We start from the raw sequence: 24,225 nt of genomic DNA, 5'->3' as shown, positions 1-24,225 counted from the left end.
TTTCGCATCGGAGTTAATTAAAAGTATTACAAATTTTAGAACTTATTTGTTAGTGCACCAGTGGGAGGCTCCTTTGCACAGGAAGCCAGCTAGATTATGGGTAGCACAACGACGCCTATTTCTGCCGTGAAGCAGTAATGTGTAAACATTATTGTGTTTCGGTCTGAAGGGCGCCGTAGCTCGTGAAATTACTGGGCAAATGAGACTTAACATCTTATGTCTCAACGTGACGGGCGCAATTGAAGTGCCGCTCAGAATTTTTGGGTTTTTCAAGAATCCTGAGCGGCACTACATTCTAATGGGGGCGTATCAATTACCATCAGCTGAACGTCCTACTCGTCTCGTCTCTTATTTTAATTAAAAAGATAAATTTGTTATTGTCAAGCAGCACCCCGAATACACGCTTGTTCAATATGATTGACCAATTAAAGAATTGACGATAAATAAATAAATATTACGCCTTGTATTATTTCAACAGCAAATTTTACCATGGCCACGTTGCTGGACGATGTTTACCATCAGTTTTTAGTTTTATTATAATTTTTGTTAATGAAATAATATGCAGTCAATGCCGGTCCTGAATTTGCTTTTAGAATATGCCAATTATATATTACCTAATGTTATTTTTGCAGATACAATCTTTTTTTTAATTAATGTCTGTTTAAGACTATGATACTACGATAGATTTTTCTAACAGTGATGAATGATAAATATAGAATATATACATGTACAGACAGTTTGAAACACGTTGTATATGAGCTTAAAATGCGTCTAAACGTTACTCCGTAGGGCTGAATTGGACCTTTCTAGGGCAACAGTGAAAGTATTAAGGGTTAAAACCAATTGTGTGTACAAACCACGTCGTTTTGAAGAAAAATACGTCAAGATATACATGATGAGATATATAAATGAGTATTTTCTAATCTAGTACCTATCAAAAAAATTATTCATCTGTGTAATAACAATGACATAATATACCTAAAGACATGACGCTAAGTATAACAATCTATCAAGCACTATTCAGTATTTTCCTTAGTGCAGTGTTTAAATTCTCTTTTCCTCAGTGGTATTTTCTCTACAGTATTTGACACTCAAACTAAAATGGGTTACATTTTGGACGATTGTCCTCAAGTGAATAATTTCTGCTTCTGCATACCATTAAGAGCTGGAGTCAAAATCATTGCCGTAATCTGCATGATAATATCTGCGACATTTATTTACGGGTTCACACCTCCTGGCGTCGAGTTGTTTAAAGAATGGGGCTTACCCGAATCAGTTGCAAAATCAGTACGGTATTACAATGGTTTTATTGGTGTGTTACTCTTTGCTGTGAGTTTGCTGCTTCTGTTTGCTGCGATATACGATAGTGACTCTCTGTGTGAAGTGTTTATTTGGTTCAAGGTGTATTTCTGGATCGCAAATTTGATAGTTGCTATAAGTTTGTGTATATATTCGATAGCAGATGACCGCCTATTCTTCGGCTGTGTGTATCTAGTTGTTCATGTGGTAATTACTTTAGTTTCTTTTTATTTGACTCTGATTGTTGCTAATTATAGAATGACTTTACCATAATGTAAGTGAATTTGTTAATAAATCTATCGTATACTCGTACATCTAACAATGTATTTTGCAGACAATGGCTAGTTTCTTTTTTAAAATACAGACTACTCATTACTTGGTGCTCAAGTTGGATTATCAGTCGATTCGATTATATATTTTGTTTTGGTGTGGTCGCCGTAACCCGACAAATGAGACTTAACATCTTAATATGTCTGAAAGTGACGAGAGGAATTGCGATACTGTTCAGAATTTTGGGTTCATAGAAGAATCCTGACCGGCACTGTATTTGTAATGAGCAGGGCTTATGTATCATCAGTTGAACGTCATGATCTGTTCGTCACAATTTCTTAAAAAAAAATCAATACATAAACACAGTATCTTGATAACCACTTATTAACAAAGTAGGCTACGAATAACTGTTCTGTTTTTTTTATTGAATTAGAGAGAGAGAACAAACTCTTTGTCCATAAACGGCTAATGAAATAGCAAGTTAATAAACTTGTAGGTTTGCCCTGAAGATAGTTATCACAATATACCTTGACATACTTGACGGTGTAGTCAGACAGAACGGAACGTCCAATTGTAACTGTCTTCATCATCACTCCCTTTATTCTTGCCGGGTTATTTACATACATGTAAGCAAATTGTTGGCTTTATATTTAAATATCTCACCTGACGAGACAAGAAGCCATTTCGTCATAATTTGGTAGCGGACGTTTCTCTAAAAATGTAAGATTATAGAAAGTCAAACTCCATGTTTGCATGCGAGATCTGTTGATACATTTATCATTCCTTTTAAAATATTTAGAGTCTGGTTCTCGTTAAAGAAGAAATGTAGTTACCAGAATCTCTAACGGAGACAATGCAAGAGATTTATAAGGATAGTGAGTCTGTTATTGATTTTAATTAAAAAGTCCTAAAAAGTCAGCCACTCTTGCCATTTATCTCCTTAGTATTTGGAATACTAAACTCTATACACTATCTAACGAACACATTGACAAATCAAGATTGATCACACACTATGGGGCTGTCAGGGAGATCTTTACGATAGTATATTGGCTATGGAAGGAACAGTAATTATAAACAAAAATCGGGTGGGTTGGACAGCTAAAATACCTACATAAGTATACATATATTCCTTTAAACTTTCACAGTTATTAAGTAGGTAAATTTAAAAATCACTTACCTTATCTGCTTCCTGACATTGGTTGTCATTCAATCCGCTTTCATGGCAATAGCAGCAATGGTGATATACCAGGAGCTCGTTATAAACCACAAAGGATATATTATACTATGTTTGAAAAAAAGTTGTCAGCGTAGGGAATGAAGATACAATTGTCGAGAAAGTTTGACCTAGGCATTGCATGACCAGAGAGGATATGTACAAAAAGGTACGTTAAGAGAGTGTCATTCATAAATCATCACCTTGGACATTCATAAATCGAGTGCGCTCGATAGCATTCCCCCGACAGTGCTGGGCACATCTTCTACCGAATTAGGAGCTATTCGGGTTGGTTCCAGCGGCCGAATTACACCACCGGACATTACGTCAAATTGCAAAATACGTTGATGTCTGGAATTCTACAACCGTCCGTTTTGTAAGAAATTTTTCGCCACGCACAGCCACTTTGTGGAATCAATTACCGCTGCTGTTTTCCCGAACCAATATGACTTACGGGAACCTTACCTTAACTTCGCATAGAGTATATCTATCTGTCTATATATATATCTTTTATTACCTAGCCTTCAAATAGAGCATTCTCCCATCTTAAAGGCCGGCAGGGATGAGGCGACATATCTCTTAACACCCGTTGTTACGATGTCCATGGGCGGTTGCCACACCACTCCCCATCCCGTGAGCCCCTTGCCCGTTTGCCGTCTCTAAAAAATATAAACTATTAATTTTTCTGTATACAATAGATATTCTATATGTATTCATATATTCTATATTGTCTATTTATAATCAACTCCGTGTTAAGTACCAAGAATCTTGGAACACAAACTAGTTCTATTGAAATCCACAACAGCGAATCCAGTTTTGTTTTCATGACTATAATCAAGGAGTGTGAAGGTAATGTACGTCATATGCATCACGGCCATCTTTACTTACCTTTATCTTAAGTTTTTTTATTGGTGATAATTCGCTGTGCGCTTCAGACTCTGCTTGTAATTACAGCAAAATTTTGAAGAGAACTTCTTGAAACTTCTGTGTCACCTTCCGCATTTATCCGGGGAGTGTTTGACTTGATCTATGCCTTCCAAATCTACCTTTACTCGCTCTTCTCCCATAAGACTTTATCAATCTTTAGAGAATCCTGGTGATTTTCTGCCACAAAGACCACTTAGCTTGGGCAAATATATTTATCTATCATCTCGCAAATCCCTAGCTACTTTATCTACTACTACTACTATTATTCGGATTGCTACAGCAGGGGAGGATAAATGAGCATGCGCGTCACGTGATAGGAATGAATGATAAGTGGCCTTTTAGGTACAAACAAAAGACCTACTTCATTATATTGAATGTTCTAGAAAATTGATCTTTAAATAATAAATAGGACGTCCCCTCACTACTCCATCAAATTAATCTTAGAGTCCCTCGTAGTCGTCAGCGTCAATGTAGGAAAAAAGCATTGTTTTCAATTCCTCATAGTAGAAAGTGTAATGAACAAAATGTATTTGTGAACTTGTAATGATGAAAATGAGAACTTTCAGGAAATAGATGTGTTCAACTGTAATACAAATTCCATAAAACGTGTTTTAGATAGCAATAGCTAATGTCTTCGTTAACATAATAAAACGATTGTAACTTAATGTTATAGTTTGGATACTCACTGCTTTAAGGAAACTCGAGGTCTAATTTTAAACAATAGTTGCCAATTTCTTACTTTCCTTAGTAAATAACTGGTTGTCTCTTAAAAAGTTAAATAATAAACAAATATAAACCTTCTCAAACGGACATTCTTTACTTTTTCCTACGTTTAGGAATTCCAGTTTACCTTGCCGTCTATCATTCATTGGCGCGTTGTGTTCATAAAAGCCAGGAATAACACTCCCTCGACACTATACGAATATACCAAGATTGTTTGATGTCTTTACTCTTTTCTGTTTATTACGTCACTAATTTATTCATTCAAGCTTCAAAAGAGATAATAACCATGGCTCTAACCTTTTAAAATACCCTTCTTAGCCTTTTATTGCTTTCTCTTTTAATTTATTTAGTTAACGGTATATATAAATTTTAATTAAAAGCCAAGTTACTTCTTGAGTTAACAGCTGTTTTGAAGAGTAAGTAATAAACAGATAAACAGACGAAAATTTTATTAATTTGTATTTTTTATAAACATAATATAATGGTATAAATATCAACCGTGTAATTGGTTTTCTAATAAACATCTGTTAGTTTGACATTACAAAAATGCAATCCACAAGCAAAAGTTATACTTGAATCATATTCTGTTGATATTATTTAGTTTTTTGGTAATTTTTAGAGTTAGAAATCTATTCAAAAGGTATCAGAAAAGACAATTTGAAAAAAAAAAAAATATGATTTATAACAACTTTATATAAATAGTTATGTAGGTAATCTACATACAAACAAAAGATTTAAAATATATATATTTTACTTAATTATAATACTAGCAACGCTAAAGGAAATGTTATTAAGACTACCATCATATAATACTGTTCTGTTTTACAAACTTTCGTGTTTGTTCACACAATAGAAACTTCGACCTTTTTGTGTGTGAAAACAATAAATGCGAAATAACTTTTTGGTAAGTGAAGTTGCTAATAAAAGTTATATAAAGGTCATATATTGATATAATTCAATATAATTTAATATATTAAAATCCAGTGTCTATAATTTAATATATTAAAATCCAATGAACTGCTAAACCAATGAAAAGAATTTAATGGGGATTCATGATTCATGGAGTGCAGTTTAGTCCAACTTGAGAGATAGGATAGTTTATATTTCAATTAGGGATCCATAATTATTTTTATTTCCAATATTTGTTTTGTATGGACATAATGTCTATGAGAGAATTTATTGACGCACGGTTTGACAGTTTGATGTAAAACAATTTCAAACAACAGGGAGCATATTCTACGAAATAATTCTTGATGATATCAAATATTATTGGTACATTCATAAAAAAACAGTACATTATGAATAAAACAACGTCTGTCCCAAAAATGTGTTGCTGCGCAATCGCAGTTAGCAACAATAGTTATTAAGATATTGATTTCATTTGCTAATGACGTATTAGAGGAAACAAAACTCACAAAATATCAACTGCCATTTCAATATTGATACATCAAAACAAACGGTCATTAGAAAATTTGATTTTTACATTAATGGTGCGCTAGGGCATCCGCATGTTGAAAGTGCTTAAACCATACTAAACACAAATCATTATTTATTATTACACAACACACTTTTCTTTACACGTCTGCTGCTGATCTAGAGTGCTTTGCTGATCGTCCAAAATTCGGCGGTCAGCATTTAATCGCGTCTAGCCTATAACTATGTTGGTGAAATCCGAATTGAATCTATAAACTCATTTACAGGCGTAAGATTAGTTAAAAGTGTTCTAATTGGTGAATTCGGGGCTCAAGCGATTTGAAGCCATTAACATTCATCAGACCCTTCGCTACCTTCCTGCAAATCAGAATCCACAGCTATATCTTCTGATATCAGTTCCATCTTAACATTACTACTAGAAGCGCTTCCACAGTCGACAGTTTCTGTGACCACTTCTATCGCCGAACTGCGAACTTGCTGAATAACCTTTAGTATTTCCACTTTAGCTGTAAGTTTCTCATCGTCCGACATCTTCTTGAACGAAGGTATCAGCGACATTAAGAAATGCCTGTCTTCGTCTATGCTTTCGTTGCTCGCTCTTTTCTCGATCAAGAGTGGCAGTTTCTCTTTGCGCAGTCTCCGTTTCATGTCTTTTTTCTTCTTCTTCAATGTGGTGCTGTGGAGGTATTCGTTTAACTTCGGCTGCAAGCTGTTATCGGATTCTGTGTCTTGTGCTATGTGAGGGAGTAAGAACATCATGTGTTTGAAATAAACGTAGCGTTTACGTTTAACATTTTCATTTCCATTCATTCTTTGCTTCTCTATCTCAACGTGTCTTCGGAATGTGTCGCGAAGGTTCCTCCATTTCTTCATTAGATCTGTAACTGAAATTAAATATTTAGGTAATTGTTATCAAATGCATATCATATAGTTCGAAAATTGACGACTATAATTTATAGCGAAAGATAAATTGGTTTTGTTGATTTAAAACGAGATGTGGTCATTTTTAAACTTTCAATTCGCCAAATGTTTATATTGAAGAGCTCGATTAAAGTAAGAGCCATCAACTTCAGAATATTTTTTTTATCGAAAATTAGGACAAATGAATCACCTGATGGTATGTGATCACCGCGGCACATACCAGTGGGAGACTCCTTTGCACAGGAGAGACACACCTTAGATTATGGGAACAACAACAGCGCCTATTTCTGCCGCGAAGCAGTAATGTGTAAACATTATTGTGTTTCAGTCTGAAGGGCAACGTAGCTAGTGTAACTACTGAGCAAGTAAGACTTAACATTGTATGTCTCAAGGTGTAGAACGCAATAATTGTAGTACCACTCAAAATTATTGGATTTGTCATGAATCCTGAGCGGCACTGCATTGTAATCCGCAAGGCGTATCAATTACTACAGCTGAACGTACTGCTCGTCTCGTCTCGTACTTTCATAAAAATAAAACTCTCTTGTAACACGAGTGGAATTACAGGAGCGTTGCCGAACTTATGAAGCGTCGAACAAAGGTATCTTATGAATTAGACAACCAAAAACACATTGATACGTGGCGAATGAGAACCGAACCGGTGCACCTTGATGATAGTGCTCTACTTATTGCGCCACTACGCTTTTAAATATATTAATATCTGGACGACCGGGCCTTGCTCGGATTTTTATGAAGTTACAAAAAAAAACTAATAGGACATCTGGATTCGAACCGGGGTCTTCTGTTTTCCGGATCACCCAATGTCCCATCTGAACTAATATAGTATTGCATATGGTGGCGATAGCAGTTTCTCACTAAAACACGGATAAAACTACATTTTTTTAAATTGAAACCTAGCTTGATCAATTTCTAGCCCCCGAAACTACCTGTATACTAAATTTCATTAAAATCGTTGGAGCCGTTTCCGAGATTCAGATTATATATATATATATATATATATACAAGAATAGCTCGCTTAAAGATATAAGATATTACTAACTGACGTTGTATTGCCATATAAATTGCAGATTTATTTTCTACTTACTTCACACTTAGTTTATATTTTGAATAATTCACACTATAGTTTTATAAATCATAGCCTATGAGATATTCTGGCGTGTAAGCTATATTATTATAAAGTTTCATCAAAATCCATTCAGTAGTTTTTGCGTTAAAGAGGTACAAACATACATCCAGACATACAAACTTTAACATTTATAATATTAGTAGGATGTTTCGAATATCGACCATAGTTTGTGACGTTCTCCAGCGCTTGTAGTTTAGTAGGATTGTTTAATAATAATATTCCTAACATTAAAACTCCCGATCGATTGAACATTAAGTAATACTGAAAAAATGGAAATAGATAAATTTCATACAAAAACACACAAAAACTTCAGTAGTAATTACTAAATAATGTAAAGATATTATATTAAAGCCAATTAAAATCTTACCTTAGTTAAGAACTTAGTTCAAAGAATTTCAGTGAAGTGTTCATTTTAAATAGATGTGTTGAATAATATAACTATAAAGTGAATTTATTATGGTTAAATTAATCATACACAATATGAATTAGTGGTATTTATGAGTAAATAAAAAATATAAGATAATTTTTGACTAAATATTCATAATATCATCCAGAAATAACAATATTGTATTGAAATGATTTATTAAATGTAAAAAAAAATAGTTTAAAAAAACACGCTTTGGTTGAGAAGATAATGGTTGAAATTTAAAATAAACCTCAATTCCTGCCTTATCGACGAAAGCTGAAAAAATTATATTAATTAACAAAAATCTTACTTTGCAAATTGAAAAATGGAATAATTTTATCAAATTAATGTATTGTCATTGGTCCTCGATATATCTACGAAGTTTGAACGAAATCTGGCTGTTTAAAGTGGGTCAGAATCGCGCCCAAATGAGTCGGTTACAAACAAACATACATACAGGTGAAGCTAATAAAAAGAGTGTAAAAATAGGTAAGTATAGTTTTTTTGTGTAAGAGAAGTGTCACTTTTACCATATTTCTGTGGGTTGGTGCTAAAAGGACCAATATCAATCTCTTACGGCCGTTCCTAATATACTATCTACAGATAGAGATAAATTACTACCTTCTACTGTCAGTAATTAGCTGTCAATAATCTGAAGCTGTCCCAATATACCCGATAAGTCATTCTTATCGCCTTATATTGGGACGTGTGAATTGAAATTTCCATACAAACTTCTATCGCTGGTAAGCTGTGTCGGTACAGTGACAGACAGCGTGTACGGATAAGGTGAGTTACCGTCGATAAGTTTATTGGGACAGTAAAGTCAACCGGCCGTTAATGACTTTAATTTTTATAACACTAGAAAAAATGGAATTATCTATTTGCTTCATGAGATAGAATAAAGCTCTCAGAGTAATAAATATAATTCAGTTGTAATAAATATAATTATTTATTTTAAGTCACTATTAAGAGAAAAAAATTATATAGGCCCTTTTAGCACCACACCACAGATTTAAAGGAGCGCATTGGCGGTGGTGCGATAGACTCATAATATACTAGTGTATATACCAACATTGAAGTGCGAGTGAGAATAACATCTCTGACGGAGATACAGCAAGATAGAAAAAGATAACCTCAATTTTTCCGGAGTATTATGTAAATAGTAAAATAAATAATTTTGACATTTATTATAAGTATAATTTTTGTATTAAGTGAATAATTAGTTTTCCTTTGTAAAACGATATACTAGGTATATTTTCTGAAGTTTCATCAAGAAAATTATTAAGTATATTTAGGGCAAAAAATAATCGAATATATATCACGGTACTTATACAGTATACCGTGGTGTTCTTTTGTTTATTTTAAGCCATTATTTTATATTTATTAGTTTACATAATATATATTATATTCTACCCAGTTAAAAAAACAATTATTAAAACCAGTCCACGGCACTATTCGAAGAACTTGTTTAACACGTACGTAAGACAGAAAATATAGGACACGAACAAACTAGAGACTCACTGCCCGTCTGCCTGTATGACTACAAATTATTAAAACTATGATAGCGGCCTGATTTAGAAAGAATAATAATAACCATTATAAAAGTTACACGATGGTATGGAACCATGTGCCAGTCCGACTCGCACTTGGCCGTTTTTTGATGACTCTGGATCAACCAGAAGATACAAACCTTTTACGTTCTTTTCACTATCGCTGTACTGCTCCCACTCCGGTAACAGCGCCTTGCCAATTTCATTCCATATTTTATTTTTAAAATGATGGTTCATTCGTTCTGGACAATCCTTCACGTACAATACTGGCCATTTCTCTACCTCCTTTATCACATCCAAAGGGTGTATCTCCTCTAATATCTTAACTTTAGACCGCAACATTATTACTTTCATCCGCGCGAACGAAAACAGCCGAACAAATACGATTTCACTGCATACTCGATTACATTCACAGAACTGATGCGATGTTTACATAAATGGCGTATAGAATACTTAAAATCGAACTCTATTTACTTGTAGTACACACATATTCATTAAATAAACACAGAACAAAGGTATTTATAACAGAATTAACGCGTTCTAGTGCGAGTGATATCCGTCCGCTATCAAGGTTAGCGGCTACTGCCGATACGAAACGACGCGACGCGGTCCGATGCGGCCGGAAAGGGCGGGGGAGGGGTTATCGTGTTGATTCGTGTCTCGTGTGAGTTGTCCTCAATTCTCAATTCCTCAACTCCTCAGCTACAAGCCACTACTAAGTTTAGCTGCAGACTGTAGTACCTACTATTATATTTTATTCTTTTGTTTAGCTGTGGTTTAGCTTTACACGGTCGGTGTTTGGTCTCGCATAATATTATTTAATTATCATTATCATTAAATAACCTTTAAATGTCTATACATATATACTATCTATCTACTATATACATATATATATGTACTATCTTGAAAAGTGAAAATTAAAGTCTTTTACCGCTGCTTTTTGCTTCTGTACATCATAAAAAAATATTTTAATTTACTTTTAAGGGCCATTGTGAAATCTAAACTAAAGAAAGGAGTATAAAATAGAATGAAATCGTATTTCTGATATGATCCATGTTAATAATTATTAAATTACTAATTAAAAAAATAAAATAATTAATTACTTTGGATGATAAATTAAAAGTTAAGGCACTATTAGATGATATTAGGTTTAAGTTATTGTTTATTTCAAAACAAAAACTAAAATCTCTATACAATAAACCAAAACTTTAAAGACTCTTATTTAATTTTTTTATGGTACAGGAGGACAAACGAGCGTACGGGTCCTCGTGTTAAGTGATCACCGCCGTCAACGTTCACTTGCAACACCAGAGGAATCATAGGAACGTTGCCGGCCTTAAAAGAAGGCTAATCGTACTAAGACGCATCATACCTAAAATTGTGATCATCTGCCAAAATTAGAGAAAAATTTTATTATTGAAGTTTTTTTATGGAAAAAGCGGTCAATTGAGCGTACCTGGTGTGATTACCGCCGCCTACATTCTCTTGTAACACCAGATGAATCATAGGAAAATTCAGGAAAGCGTACGCGCTTTCTTGAAGGTACCCATGACGTATCGTCCCGGATACACCGGACAAGGAAGCTCATTCCACAGCCTTGTAGGACGTGGAATAAATCTCCTTGAAAACAGCACTGTAAGGACTGCCGCATATCCAGATGGTGGGGATGATATCCTAATTATTTTTACTTGTACTAGCTTTTTAAAATATAAATATTAAATTAAATAATAAGGACAAAGGGTGGTTGTTTATTTAAGACTAAAAGTCTTAAATAAACAAATTATATAAAAAAAATATATGTAAAAAACAATAAAACTTTGTTGAAAACCAGAAGCCATAGCTTGGAAAGTGCGAATTATTTTGTCTTTAGAGTTGTACATAGCATTTTCTTTGATTAACACGAGTGTTACACATTTAAATAAAACACTTTTTTAAGGATTAAAACGCAGGCTGAAACGAGATCTGGAAAGGTCACGAAACGTCGGGTTAATTTAAATAAAAAAATTTTACTTTTACGCAAAATTTAATGTAATAAACAGTTACAATAAACGTGTTGTAATGCTTTAAAAAGTGTTTTATTTAAATTTAGAGATTTAGGTGTATAATTAATAAACATATCTGATGTGTAGGTTTGGCTGTTTTTAGATATTAGTGATACACATAAGTATACATCCCTAAACTATGGTGATACTGATAGTCTTCATACGTATTTATTAAAAGATCTTCATCTATTTTAAGGCTGTATTGCTCTCATCTATTTCATAATAAAGGATGAAAAAATATCGTTCTTACTTAACTATTTAACTTACCTACATTTCCAATAACACAAAATTAAGATAAAACGGAAGATGTTTTTTAATCCTCATTTGTAAATTATGGATATTTTTGAAGTTTACAAAATTCTTATTACCTACTTTCCTTTTAAATGCAGAATGACACACTGATATTTAAAATCAATGATATCGCAGTCTGATACCGGAACGGCAAAAGTGTTCTTAAAGTATAAAACAAGTAAAAGACAATATTCAAAAAATGCCTTAACACAATAGGTACTTTATGACAAAAAGTTATATTATATGCGGGTGAAATCTTATTTAGGTATATTATTAACCGACTTCAAAAAAGAAGGAGGTTCTCAATTAGAATTTTTTATGTTTGTTACCTCTGAACTTTCGACTGGGTGATCCGATAATGATAATTCTTTTTTAATTCGAAAGGTGGTGCTTCCCGTGTGGTCCATGAGAAAACCATGGGTATAAGTCTTAAATCTATATTAATTATTTAAGTATGTGCGCGACAAATGGGCGAATAACTCAATATCACGTAAACCGCTTTCGATTATTTTTTTTATGGGGAGGCACATTTGTACTTCAAAGATAGTTTGATGATTTTGGTTAAATTAGAGTTTGGTTAGATTCTGACAATGGGATTCATGACAAAGTAAAGGAACTCTTAGAGGCAAATTAACGAATCCTTGATATACTATCAAGATATTTAAGACACTTACCGTAACGTAGTTATTGTTACTCGATCTATTGTTGATCCATATGATGATCAATGGAACTGTATAATGGGAATGAGGGAATCTGTGTCAGAATTTATGTCTGCAACTGCACTGCAATATGAGGCAAGCGTTCTATCTATTTTTGCGCTAAGAGCAAGTCTCCTTTGAAAATTTCCTCGAGGTAGATTTCCTCTGTTTAGATAGGCGTTCCTCCCTGACTTCGTTTTTGTCATTTAAACGGCGCTGTCTCCTATGAGCAGCACGTTTAGTAGGTCTACACAATACATTCAGACAAATTATTTAGTATACTTAATACTCACTAAATATAAAAAAATAAAATTACAAAAAAACAACAGATTTCAAAAAATAACAATAATTGCAACAACATTATTTCGTCGTATTAATTTGATCGATTTTTAGATAGCCTAACATTTTTGATTTCATTTTACTTAGGAGAACTCTAAGAATAAGTTGATTATTAAGTTGTAGAAGTATACGCAATTATTTTTTTGCATGTTATTCACGGACGAGTAAAAAAAAGTAGGACTCCGTGTCACCTTACATAACAGTGAAGCACCAAAATAGGCCGGTAAACGTGTAAATACATAGCCCCACGCACACACTTACACTACTACAGGCCATTATGAGAATTGTCATCGTCTGTGACTGATCAGTTTGCGTCGCAATAAAATATTTTAAAATGCCGTCGTGCGTTGTGTAAAAGTGTAAAAACAATATTATAAAAGTATTTGTGGCCATATATGATTATTTAAGGGGGAGAAAAAATTGTGTAACTGGTATCCACCGTAACCGCACACACTCTAGCATAAAGATGCTTCACTTGTTAATATCACAGCGCGGAGACCTTTTTTCTCGTCCGTGAATATTATTATATAGTCTTGGAATATTTTCTTTGACGTCGGTTGTTTTTTCTTCAATTTTATTTTGGGATATTCTCAAATTGAATAACAATATATATCACATTATCTATTAAAAATCTGATAATTTACCAAACTCACACTAACTAGGTCAGTAAGTATTCCGGTATTAATGGATTTATATCATTAACTCTAAAAAGTTAGTATTTTATTAGGATGATATGACATACTTAATTAAATATTAATCCGCGTGTTTAACGAAAATTGAATTTAAAAAATTAACTATATAAAAAAGTATTTTAAAAGCACATTAAACATTTTTTTTTTCTTTCTTCTTTCTTATTTTATTCAGCAATTTGGCGCCCATGACTTGTTGATTGTAAAATGTCAACGAAACGTTGAAATAAAAGGATGTTTATTTAACTCAAAAAGTCGAACCTAATTAAAATGTTAATTTATGGAGATGCATCGGTATTCGATTGTCAATTAGCAAATGGAGTTTAACTTATTCGGTTATTGTTTACGTTCAGAGAGAGGATTTTCTTCCGCAAGGTCCCCCGCGAGGCCGACTTGAGAGATCAACTTGACCGCGTCTAGTCTAAGAGATGCCAAACAATTTTAATATTATTCATGTTTATTTATTTCTTGTCATACATCGGAAGCGTAGTTACATGAAACGTATAACTCTAAATTATAAAAAAAATGTGAATATGTTTCAGACATCTTAATTTTTACTTTAACTGTAAAAATTAAGATGTCTGAAAAGAAACACCATGCCAGTCACAAAGTATTTTTTTTAATATTTTACAAATTTGACGTCTTGCACGAATTAAACATTTTATAATAATATATAGACTTAGTCGTCAAACACCGGTCCGGTCCGGTCAAAGTCCGGCTTTAAATAAACACGTATGAAAATGTCACGACTTTTAATTAACATTTTCTTGTCAACTAAAACTTTTCTTATATAAAAAACCAGTGTCTATTTTACAACTTATAATTTGTTTAAGACAATAATATGACATCAAAACTATCAGCGAAAATATTGAACAATTGCAAGTAACTTCGTCCTACAGCTGGGAATACTTATAAATCCAGCCCCTTTTTAATAATGGTAATAAGATACTAATACAGTACTACAGATTGCTCATAGGTCGTGATTCATAAAATTTGTAAAGATATTACGTAAATAAGTTTTTATTTATTTATCCATTACAGAAGAAAATGACCTCTTAACTTTTAGCACTGAACTTTGTCATCTAAAGAAATAAAACAACAAAAATAGTGATTGCGTCCTTTAAATTAATTTATCTTTTTCTAGTACAAGATTTCGAATCACATGTTATATGAATTCCTGTCCAAAATAATTGAGAAACACAGTACTCGTCGTAAACGCAATATTAATAAAAATAAATAAAATAAAAAAATAATCCGTGCTATTTGAAATTGTGGCTTCCTGCAACAATGTGGTTCTTGAATAATAAGTAATTGAATCAAATAATTATTATGATATTTGTTTAACTTACACCGAATATTCTTCGCTATTTTTCCTGATATGATATGGATACATAAACGGGCAATTGTCTTGTCACTGTCTCTTAACGGTGATCACTCAGCATCAGTTCACCTGCTAGACAATTGGAAAAGAAATACATATAGTAGTAAAACTATAAAAACCCAAGTATGTAATAAATATACATGTATATAGCCATAGTAAACCTGTAATAAAAATGTTTAGTATATAATAATATAATCTTTATTATTTATTACCTTAGAGGTTTAATACAAATGTTATTAATATTCATTTGTGTGTATTCTATATGTATATAATATTGTTCAGCATCTCTCAGACTTACCGCACTTATAGTTGCAAACTATATTTGGTTCAGTAAACCAAGAAAGCTGCTTCGAAGCAGTCGTCCGCGCGTCAGTTAGAGCCCCCAAGGGCTGAACTGAATAGAGCGTACCTGCAATCTGCAGTAACCCTCAAAACGGTGCTGAAGTCCCCCCCGGGATGCGCCGAAATTTGTTTATTGATTTGCACATTCAGAAAGTAGTTCGGTCAAGGTCAGGTGACTTTATTGAGGTAAGTTTGTTATATTGGTCATTTTTATAGTTGGTTTAAGTAGTACTTATAAACATGCAGTATAATTTATAGGTAAATACGGCTAAGTGTGTATCGGTTACTTAAATTTAAGAAATTATTTGCTGCTCTGTTTTATAGAAGCCTGTAAGAAGAATAATATCATGAATTTTGAAATTCAATCATCATGAACAAGAATAAATAATTAAAATATGAAGAATACTTCAATTACTAGTTAAAAATATTGATTGGATCTGGGGTTGTAACCCCTCACTGCATGCATAAAACCGTAAACGACTTGGTATCACAGTCGTTTACGGATCTATCGATCAAAATATAATTTGGGAATGTAATTTTTTTACGTTCTCGCCTTAGGGTACAAACACGAGACAAATTTGAATGCTCTAACTTTTTCTTCTGTTTTTATACTACTTTTTTCCACGTTCAACCATTTTTTGTTATGAGTTTCTTCCTTGCAAGAACTTAAATATAGCTAAATCGCTCCTGTAACGGAAGAATGTATGGGCAGTAGGTGATCACCCGCCATCAGATGACCTTTGTTTGTCCTTTTATTATTTGTATATTATAATATGCTACTAGGTAATATCACGAAAATCATGCTTGTAAACTTATGAAGGAACTTTCAATTTAAGTAGTAGTTAAACAGTTGGATGCTCCTTTGCACAGGATGCCGGCTAGATTATGGGTACTGCAATGGCGCGTATTTCTGCTCTGAAGCAGTAATGTGTAACCATTATTGTGTTTCGGTCTGAAGGGCGCCGTAGCTATTGAAATTACTGGGCAAATGAGACTTAAGATCTTATGTCTCAAGGTGCCGAGCGCAATTGTAGTGCCGTTCAGAGTTTTTGAATAAAAATAAATGAATACTGAAGTTAATAAAATATAACAAAATTTCTGCCTTTTTTTTTAAATTATCCCTTCTGTTAGAAGGGATAATTAAAAACAGTTGTTGTTTTGTTAACTAACCATTTTATCAACATCCTAATATAGTAGTTTTATTCATTTATTATATTAAGAACATTATTAACACAACTTATATAATAAGAAGATCAATAAAATAATTTGATTTTTAACATAACTTTTATGAGTTTTCATGCATAATTACAAAAATTCTTGCAATATGTATCTAATAGTTATCATATTAAAACTGAAGGTCAATGATGACAAAAAAAACCGAATAATTTTGATTCCTTAGATTAAGGATTGGTCTCCGCTGCGCTCCAACTAGATACCGTACTACCTAAGAACAATGGTTTTTTATTACGGCAACTTTATATTGAAGTGTGTATTGGTTATGTATAAAGATCCATGTGTGCCTGGCATCTTGACACTCAATGGCATCTTTCAAATTTTGTAACATACGCTTCGTGTTATTTTACATTGAAATTAATAAAATACAAAATACTGATGATACGTGATCCCAGTGTCTTTCTATTTCTTGTAGTATTATTTTTATAAAGCTTTTCTACGCAAACCAGCATTATAGTTTAGTTAGTTAGCAAAGTTTAACAGAACATGTGGCACGTCAGCGTCACACACTGTTCGAGACTGGCTCGGCCACTTGGGCGTAGTATTAGTTGCCGCACTTTGTGATTACGCCTACGGTATCTTGTTGGAGCACAGCAGAATCCAATCAAAAATCTAAGATTGATTAAATTTTTTAAATATGCCAAATTTCAAAAGCTTCCCGCCAAAGAGATTTGAGTATTTACATAGAGCGGTGATTGGAAAATTTTTAGCTGTAGGTACTTTGTATAAATAATAAAGGCTATCCCTTTTGCTTGTAATGACAGTCCAGTGTTTATTCCTCAGAGTGCCCAACGTGTCTATTAACTTAAAACTTGATAGATACTCTTTAGGTATCTATGAACACAGTTTTTTCCAGCGTTCTCTTTTTTTTTTCGGACCCAATTCGCCATGCAGACAAAATCGCGACAGTAAGCTAGTAACTAATAAGGTTGTAAACTTAATCCGTAACTTGAGTGTTTATTACTTTTGACTTAACCTTCGAAAGTCGTGTACAAACGATTTTATGGTGTGATGAAGACGTGACATGAAGTCTACCATTAACATTTTGTTGTTGACCTTAACCGACCTTAATAGTTTCCGTACTGTAAAATAAGATATGTTGGAATAGAAATTATTGTAAGCGAGAGTACCTCATAAAAGGCCGACAACGCTGCTGTAATTCTTCTGGTGTTGCTGGAACGTTTTGGCGGCGGTTGTTCCCTAAAATCAGGGGGCGTACGCTCATTTTATCTTCGATAAAAATGGTGTGAGTGTGGTATTTAAACCAAGCGATTCTGGCGTGTTTGTGCTGTCGTCATATGACTTGGGCCTGTTACACCTTCATCTTCATCTTCACACCTCGGAGAAGCACAGGCCAAATGTATTTATTTCTTCTGCCTCGGCAAAAACTAAACTAAAAATTAACCATGTTATATTTTAGGTGTTTTTTGCTTGATTGCATCTGTTGGACCTGTTTGTAATAAAGCAATATTTATAATAGTATAAGTAAGTTGTTAGGTAATAAAATCTCTTTGCTTATTTTATGAAACCATTTACAAGAAACAAAATACAAAAACTTGTATAACTTATACCCTTTCATTTTCGAGATCGAATCGAATTCTGACTGGGTTTTTTACTCGCTCTTGTATACAATAAAGATAAGTCTACGCTTCTATTATCAAAGGCTTGTGCATAAAACTAGCCTGTTAAACCTTAAGCTTATGGCGCCTCTTCAAAATCGGCGATTAAAGGCGATTACACACGAGCACGATCGTTTGGAGGGCTCATTCGCTTCTAGTCCAAGATTATCGTCTATAAAAGTCATGGTGATCGCGGCGATCGGTAACATGTCGATTTTTCGGCCACGCATCAAAGGGAATTCGCGTTTTTTTGCGTGCGTGTGCCCACACGATTACCGGTCATTCATTCACTGGAGGACACTGGACATCACTATCCGTACGTACTTCGCCTTCCGTCGCGGTCGTCGCGGTGTTGTTATGTGTTCGTTTTACCTACATAGCGCGAGTACGATACAATGACTACTGGGTGGCCAAATGAAGAAACATTTGAATTCATAGAACTTTATCATAAAATATAAATATATATATAAAGATAAGGTAGGTACGTGGGTGATTCTGAAAATGTTTAGAACTGGCCAGGTATAAACATTGCTAATGAAAACTTTTTTTGAATTTCAATTTAAGAACGCTTTGGTAACATAATGTAGTATATTGCATTCATTTTTCATTTGTTTTTGTGAATTGGCGGCAAGTCCAAAACTCTTGTTACACGTAAAAATGAACCTATGGCGAGAAAATTTTCGGTCAATGATTTATTATGACTTTCGCTGTGGGCTTACCCAACAACAAAGCTATGATAGGCTGCGATTAACTTATATTATATTTATCTTAATGAAGTCCCATCTCGGTCATTATTACAATTGGTTTAACGAGTTTAAGTGTGGACGTAGCAATCTCAATGATGATCCGCGTGACGGACGTCCTTTAACGGCGACTACTGAAGATAACATCAGTGTTGTGCGACGCATGATAGAGGAAGATAAGAGAGTGACCTATCAGCGAATATGGGCAAGCCTAGGCATTGGTATGAGTTAAGTTCAAAAAATATTCCACGAACATTTAGGCGTCAGGAAGCTTTGTACCCGATGGATTCCCCATACTTTAACCGACGACCAGAAACACCTTCGCATGGACTGGTGTCCCCAAATGTTAGATAAGTTCAACGGCAGTTACTCAAATGTTGTATTTGACATCGTCACAGGTGATGAAAGCTGGATATATTGCTATGAACCCGAAACCAAAAGACAATCAGCTAAGTGGGTGTTTCCTTTCGAGGATCGGCCAACTAAGGTAAAGAAAGGAAGAAGTCACGGAAAAAAGATGATTGCCTCATTCTTTGGTCGGAAAGGTCATTTCGCGACAGTTGTGCTAGACGATGGAAGGACAGTCACTGTGTGTATCTGGTATGTCAATCGCTGTTTGCCTGTTGTCTTGGAAAAAATTCGACAAAAGCGCCCTCGAAGCAGCATCCTCCTTCACCACGACAGTGCTTTAGCGCACTCCGCTAAACGGACTGTTGGATATTTGACTATGGCAGGTGTCGAGATAATGAGTCATCCGCCATACAGTCCTGACTTGGCGCCGTGCGACTTTTATTTATTCCCAAGAACTAAAGAAAAAACTCTTGGTATTCGCTTTACGAGCCCTGAAGATGCGGTGAAAGCGTACGAAAATACCATAGAAGACCCCTAAGGAGGAATGGGCCCACTGCTTTTTTCAGTGGTTCCATCGAATGCGACGATGTGTAGAGAGGAACAGAGATTACTTCGAAAAACAATAAAAGTATTGGCAACTTTCTACATTAAGCCGTTTTTTATTTTATAAACATTTTCAGTGTTACCTAGGTATATAGGTAGTCAGATATTTATCGTTACTATGAGGTTTATAACCGCTCACCGATATTATTACTAATATTAGTAAATCATGAAATCCATTATGTCCACCTTGAAGGACTGCCGCTCAATAAATGATTATGGACGATCGCGTGGAGCCTTATACGATGATCAACGATTAACTTGCCGATGACAGACGATCATACAAGTAACGATCATCGCCGATAGTGGAGAGAAGGCATTAGAGTAAAAACAGGTCAGGTGTGAGAATCCCGCTGGTAGTCCATCGCAAAACTGTCGGTCGCAAATTCCGGTCGCTATTCTTATAAGATAAATGATACGCTTTCGCTGTTGCATCGTGGTATAAATTGAAAGGGTATCTACACTTTATTAAACAGAAATACCTATATATTTTTATAACGCAGAATTACTCATCCCTACTTACCTATATTATACGTGTGAATGTAAGTTTGCCATTTACGCTTTTACGCCGGAGCTACTCAACTGATTTTTATGAAATTTAGTACAGGGATTTGTGAAAAACTGAAATGAGCGATGAGCTTTAACTATATCAACAGTAGGTTTAGTTTGCCATAGCATCTTCCTCAAAATAAGATTCATATAATATGTTGAGAACGGGAGCGAAAACAGGAACCGGAACTGGAATAGGACATGAGATAATCTTCAATTCCAAACTTGCTCATTATTTATAAAAACTAATCTACGCGGACGCAGTCGCTGGCATCAGCTAGTATTATATAACAATGAAATTCATATTAAAACAAATTTCGTTAAAAATAACGGATAAACAGAAAGTCGTGGCGGGAGACATGATATCTTCTGAGTCAGTGTTGAGACTTGTTATTATATAGTTTGACTAGCTGCTGCCCGCGACGTCGTCTCCGTAAACACTGTAAAACAGAAAAAATGCAAAGACTAATACAAATAACCGATCTGCTGTTAATTATGATGCAAAATTTGCAAACAATTTAGTACTTATTGCGTTTTGCCTGGACATACATGCAGATGACACACAAAAATGAAAGAAATGTACGTACTTTTTGGACTTTAATGGAAATAAAGGACTGAGATAAGAAATATGGGAATAAATTGATACGCCCTGCCCATTACACCTTGACAAACCCAAAAAATTCTGAGCCGCAAAACAATTGTGCTCGTCATCTTGAGACATAAGGTTAAGTCTCATTTATTTCCATTCCCAGTATTTTCACTACCTGCCTCACGGCAGAAATAGGCGCCGTTGTAATTTCTATGCAAAGGAACTGGCGGTTTATGAAACGCACAACAAGTGGTCGTTAAAAATATTCAATAGGTATATGGTTTTTGTTATATGCTAAGATAAAAATACTAGGCCATGGCTACTAAATAAATATTGACCTTGAAGATAGAGGTGCGACGGAGAAAGAAGTCCCTACACTAATAAATATTTCCTGTGCTTTTTTTTTTGTGGAACAACAGAAAATCGCTGACGTCTCATTATTGATGTTGATAGCTCAATCTAAAATCAATTGTCGATACCTCCTTTCCAAAGTTAGCTTATATGTACCATACCAGCATCTCGAAAAAGAAACCTTCTCAGTGTCCCGTTTAAATCAAAATCAAATCAAATCAAAATCACTTTATTCATGTAGGTCACGGAAATGACACTTATGAATGTCAAAAAATATTTTTCATATTGAATCTACCGCTACTTCGTAAAGGGTTGAGCTAAAGTCTGGAAGTTTGAGTAGAAGTCAATCAAGAATTTCATTTCAAGAATCGAGTCAAGAATTTCAATTACAATATAATATGTAAAATGATGCAACAAACATACTCAAACGTCAAATAGTCAATGCCTTTAAGCCGTTCCAATTTTTTTTTTTTATATTAACTGGCTCCGTCGACTGAATATCGACGATTCGGCCAACGTCAAAGTGGAGAGATTTTTTATTTTAATTTAGCTGATTACAGTATATGTATAAAGAGCTGATTTAATAGGAAAAGGATCGGTTGAAATAGCTGTGGTTTTTTAATAAATAAAATAAATTAAAGCACTTGGATAATATTGAACCGTCCTGCTCTGACGTGCTAAAAGAATTTTGGCTAATTGTAGTAACTTAGGGCTAGATCCTAAATATGATTGTATTGCATATCTTATCTAGTTTATAAGTTTTAAATCTCGCAAATGTTATACATAGACTTAAGTGTGGAGCGTTGTAATTATAGTTATTTTTTTTTATGAAAATAAAGGACAAGACGAGCAGGACGTTCAGCTGATGGTAATTGTTACGCCCTGCTCATTACAATGCAGTGCCGCTCAGGATGTCCAACTGCGCTCGACACCTTGAGACATAAGATGTTAAGTCTCATTTGCCCAGTAATTTCACTAGCTACGGCGCCCTTCAGACTGAAACAGTAATTTTTTATTTGATATTTTACTTGTGGATGGTCATAAATGGCCTTTACTTATTAACATTAACGTATAACTCAGTATTATGGCAGTCAGTCCTCCTGATATGAATAAATAAATAAGAAATTTCCACAATTTTCTGGTTTTACATAAAAGTGTAATATAACGATGTAATGTATGTATTGTTTGCTAGATGTAAGTCGCTATTGATTTTCTTCGGGCGAACGTTTAGTCACGCGGCATTCTATACGATGTTTCGTGTTACTTGTATTATGGGGTTAAACCTCTTGGAAAAACGCGAAATAACTGATTGACGTCATCGCAGCACGTTTGATATGGAGTATGGACATGAAGATTGAGCAGAAACAAGTTGTAAATGCAGTTTATAATATCTAAAGGCAGACGATGTGTAGTCGCCTATACAAGTGCTGATCCGGCAAACGTTGTTTTGCCATATAAATTAAGTACCCCGCGCCCGCTCATTGTATGAATTGTCTTATGGTGGCACCACACTGCTTTATGCGGCTTATGAGTCATTATCCGACGAAGTGTGGAGAGTTTATTCGTCGAAGCGGTTAGTTAGTAGCGAATCGGTTTTTTATAAGACATCAAAGGACTCGAATAAGCCGAATATGCGCGTTAACTGCCCACAAATCGTCGACTCATTCGCTCGCTTGCGGCGGTCGTGGATTGAATCGTGCTGTGCTGTCGAATATGAAATGGTCAAACACGAAAGTATTTCGTTTTTGGAGCTGTACAAAATGCAGCCTTGTATTGGGACCCTTGTGAAGTGCCTGGCTCGAAATAAAAAGTAGTATGGGAGAACCAAATGCAAATGTGAAAGAACTTAAAAAGAATTAATCAACACGCATATTTGGCTATTCGACATACTGGCACGAAGTATGGATCAGTATGTTGATATTTTTGCAAATACGGCGCACTCACATCATGCATAACGAAGTGTGGTGCCGGCATTATGTAATGAAATGTCTTTGCCTGAATTATTTGTACTGCGAATATATAGATATTTCATAGTCAAAAAAATTTATATTACAAATAAATAATCAACAATATATATATATATATATATATATATATATATCATGCATTATAATAATATTCCGTGTGTTTACGCTGCATCTTATTCTTATTGTATAAGTATTATTCCGATCGGTTCAGTAGTTTTCGTAGTATAACCGAACAAAAAAACCGCCTCTCCGTTTATTAGAATAGATATTATATGCCTCTTTCTTCTATTATATTATAAATGTGTATGTAACTGCTTGTTTGTAAGGCTTTCACACCCAAACTACTCAAGCAGTTATCGTGAAATTTTACATACAGTCAGGGCAGTGGCGTAATTATACTATCTGGGGCCCATGGCAAATTCAATGGATGGGGCCCTATCAGTAAAAATTATCACGTTGTACTCACGGACAAGTAAAAAAAGACTGACTCCGCGCCGTGATATTAGCAAGTGAAGCTACCTTTATGCTAGTGTGTGTGCGGTTACGGGGTA

General features: G+C 34.3%; 2 protein-coding genes across 2 annotated transcripts in view; one reads left to right on the top strand and one right to left on the bottom strand.

Moving 5' to 3' along the window:
- Positions 1-4,942: 4,942 nt before the first annotated feature.
- LOC126975582 (uncharacterized) lies at positions 4,943-10,460 on the bottom strand. The gene is made up of 2 exons (XM_050823531.1): positions 10,031-10,460; positions 4,943-6,750 (listed from the first exon to the last, which is right to left on the bottom strand). The coding sequence occupies exons 1-2, from the start codon at positions 10,242-10,244 to the stop codon at positions 6,194-6,196; spliced, it is 771 nt and encodes a 256-aa protein (XP_050679488.1). The 5' UTR covers positions 10,245-10,460; the 3' UTR covers positions 4,943-6,193.
- A 5,215-nt stretch (positions 10,461-15,675) lies between these two features.
- The window catches only part of LOC126975546 (uncharacterized), a 57,238-nt gene continuing 48,688 nt past the window's right edge, over positions 15,676-24,225 (top strand). The window contains exon 1 of the mRNA XM_050823475.1: positions 15,676-15,858. The gene's annotated coding sequence lies outside the window, so the exon portion shown is untranslated. The remainder of the gene's footprint in view (positions 15,859-24,225) is intronic.

The sequence above is a fragment of the Leptidea sinapis genome, chromosome 36 (assembly GCF_905404315.1).
Source record: "Leptidea sinapis chromosome 36, ilLepSina1.1, whole genome shotgun sequence".
Classification (NCBI taxonomy): domain Eukaryota; kingdom Metazoa; phylum Arthropoda; class Insecta; order Lepidoptera; family Pieridae; genus Leptidea; species Leptidea sinapis.
The sequence above is the reverse complement of the archived record's forward strand: the minus strand, read 5'-3'. Positions and strand labels throughout refer to the sequence as shown.

What these genes read in the sequence shown, in the direction of transcription:
- LOC126975582 (XM_050823531.1), bottom strand. Translation starts at nt 10,244, where the DNA reads ATGAAAGTAATAATGTTGCGGTCTAAAGTTAAGATATTAGAGGAGATA. An exon ending in TAGTGAAAAGAACGTAAAAG is followed by an intron (nt 6,751 to 10,030) that starts GTTTGTATCTTC and finishes ATTTAATTTCAG; the next exon opens with TTACAGATCTAATGAAGAAA.